General features: G+C 61.6%; 2 protein-coding genes across 2 annotated transcripts in view; one reads left to right on the forward strand and one right to left on the reverse strand.

The window, feature by feature from the left end:
* Positions 1–555, reverse strand: part of VDBG_08264 (conserved hypothetical protein) — a gene marked incomplete at both ends in the record, with an annotated part of 1,178 nt that extends 623 nt beyond the window's left edge. Inside the window, 2 exons of the mRNA XM_003001173.1 lie at positions 12–469; positions 534–555. Of these exons, the coding sequence (XP_003001219.1) occupies positions 12–469; positions 534–555 (480 nt within the window). The remainder of the gene's footprint in view (positions 1–11; positions 470–533) is intronic.
* A 545-nt stretch (positions 556–1,100) lies between these two features.
* Positions 1,101–1,958, forward strand: VDBG_08265 (adaptin ear-binding coat-associated protein; the record flags this gene model as incomplete). Its single annotated transcript, XM_003001174.1, has 1 exon — positions 1,101–1,958. One exon carries the CDS (start codon positions 1,101–1,103, stop codon positions 1,956–1,958), a length of 858 nt encoding a protein of 285 aa, XP_003001220.1.
* Positions 1,959–2,535: the final 577 nt, after the last annotated feature.

Raw genomic sequence — 2,535 nt, forward strand, 5'->3', positions numbered from 1 at the left:
GATGCCGTCACGGGCGGCGATGGCGCGGTCGGCGAAGAGGCGGCCGTTGCGGACGAGGTGGCGGAGCACATCCTCGAAGCTCTGGTGGTGGGTGGTGCCGCCGCCGGGCGCTGCCGTCTGGCCTCCTGCTGCTTAAGCGAGGAGACGAGGTACTGCAGGAAGAGGTCGGTGCCGGCCTGGAGCGGCACCGGGTTCTTGACCGAGGCGCGGAGGGTTTCTGAATGACGCTTGACCGTCTCGAGTGTCTCAAAGACGGTTGTATAGCTGCTGGCGGCGAGCAGGGCGACGAGGGCCTCGATGGCGGCGACAGGCTTGGTGAACTCGTGGTCGCGCAGATGGGAGTGGTACTCGGCGACGATGTCAAAGTCGCCGCTCGCTGTCTTTTCTTGACTTCGGATGGGCAGGCTCTGTGTCTCGGCCGTGGGCTGGGACGTTGTCGTCGTCGGCTGCTGCTCGCTCGCAGCGACTGCTATGAAAAAGGTCAGCCACACACGGCGTCGGTAGATCAGGGAGATGTAGCGAGCGAAGCATACGTGCAGAGTCTTCGATCGCCATTGGGAGGAGCCCTTGATGGAATGATCAATGTGACAATGCCTCGGTGAGAGGTACGCAACGTTCTTTCGGCGATGGGTTTATCAAGCCACGGGCAGGCACCTGATCCAGCTGGTTCGTCGTGGGAGATGGGTGACTCAAAATTACCAGAGATCGAAGACGTCGGTGTCGGGGCCTCGAGATTGACACAGGTACCCAGAAAGCTTGTGGTTCAGGTCGTTGCTCTCACAGGGTCTTAGTGTTTAATTCCAACCTGGACGGCCCCTCATTTGAGTGCTCGTTCTGCCCCTCACTAACCTGATTCATCGCAGTAGCGGGGTAGTCCAGTCGTGCCTGCCACCCTCCTCTGTGCCTGCCTGGGTACCCAAGGTGCCCCTTCTCCACCAAACTGAACACCGCTCGCTCGTTGCGACAGCCGGGCCCCTCCTTCGTATAGCTCGGTAGGTACCTCTCTAAGGTACCTCTCCAGGGAAACGCATTCGGCCGTTGCCCACGATGAAGCTCTCTCCTCTATCGTCAGAAGGACCTACGCCGACAACCCCGTCACCATGGAGCCAGCCATTGACATAGCCACGGGCCAGCCCCTGCCGCCCGACGCCATCCAGCGTATCCTCTTTCTCGCGCCCGCCGTCCACGTCTACAACATCCCCCCGCTCACGAGCAACAAGGGCCACACAGCCGCCCACTGGACCGCCGACAACAACCAGCGCCTCATCTTCACCGCCCGCCTGCGCGTGCTCGAGACGGCGTGGGAGGACGACGCCTCGGCCGGCCGCGAGAAGATCAAGGTCGACATTGTCCTCGAGGACCCCGCCACCGGCCAGCTCTTCGCCGCCGCCCCCTACACCGCCCCTGCCGTCGTCGAGCCCGTCCTCGACAGCTCGCGCTTCTTCGCCCTGCAGGTCCGCGACCCCTCTGGCCGCAAGGCCCTCCTCGGCATCGGCTTCGAGGAGCGCAGTGACGCCTTTGACTTTGGCGTCGCCACCCAGGAGGCCCAGAAGAGCCTTGGTCTCGACGGCGGGCCCGGTGCCGGGGGCCGCAGCAGCAGCGGCCACACGAACTCGAACACGCAGCCGGCGCCGGCGAAGGAGGAACAGAAGAGGGATCTCAGCCTGAAGGAGGGCGAGACCATCACCGTCAACCTTGGCGGCAAGTTCGGTCGCAGGCGGCCCCAGCAACAGCAAAACGACACAGCGCCTTCGGGCGGCGGCCTTTCATCCTTCTCGCTACCGCCGCCGCCTTCGGCTTCCAACGCTGGCTCACGGGGCAGTGGCCTGCTGCCACCGCCGCCGCGGAGCGCGTCGCAGCAGAGGGAGGAGAGGGAGAGGAAGAGACGGTCTGCACAGGGACCTGGGCTTTTGACGATGGGCCAGTTTGCCGAAATTTGCCGTAGGGACCCTTTCTAAAGACAGTATTTCTTACAAGCCATGGGGGGGCCGATTCGTGGCAGGATTCGGGCCATGATTCGTGTTGGAGCTTTTATACGAAGACTCTCACGACTCCCATAAAGATTATGATGCAGGCTACAAACTAAGCCTGGCTCGCTTCGACGGCTCATTTGTACGACAAACTTTGATGAGAGCTGTGCGAACAGCTGGATACTAAGAGCCACAAAAACATCGAAGTTCGTATCATCCACAAATAAGGTTGCTCTGGCTGGCTACGATTCCGTCGGTGTCTCGACGTTCCTCGACTCAGAACCCAGGCCACACGCATCTTAGACCAGGAGGGCTCATTCTCCTCTCACGCCCACCTCCTGCACGCATTTGCCTCCTGCAACGGGGGAACAGTCTCCTCCCAGTGTCTCCACACTCTCAAACCCAAAACTCCCAGGCCGCGATTCCCCAGTACATCTTCCGAGGGTCTGCTTTTATCCGAGCGATTTCGAGGAGCCAGTCCATCAGTGGCCGAGCATGGCGAGAGGGGGACACATCACAATCCGCCTCCGAGGGGCACCCATAACCTTTGTTGATCCCGGCCCGT

The sequence above is a fragment of the Verticillium alfalfae genome, genomic scaffold (assembly GCF_000150825.1).
Source record: "Verticillium alfalfae VaMs.102 supercont1.12 genomic scaffold, whole genome shotgun sequence".
NCBI classification, from domain to species: Eukaryota; Fungi; Ascomycota; class Sordariomycetes; order Glomerellales; family Plectosphaerellaceae; genus Verticillium; species Verticillium alfalfae.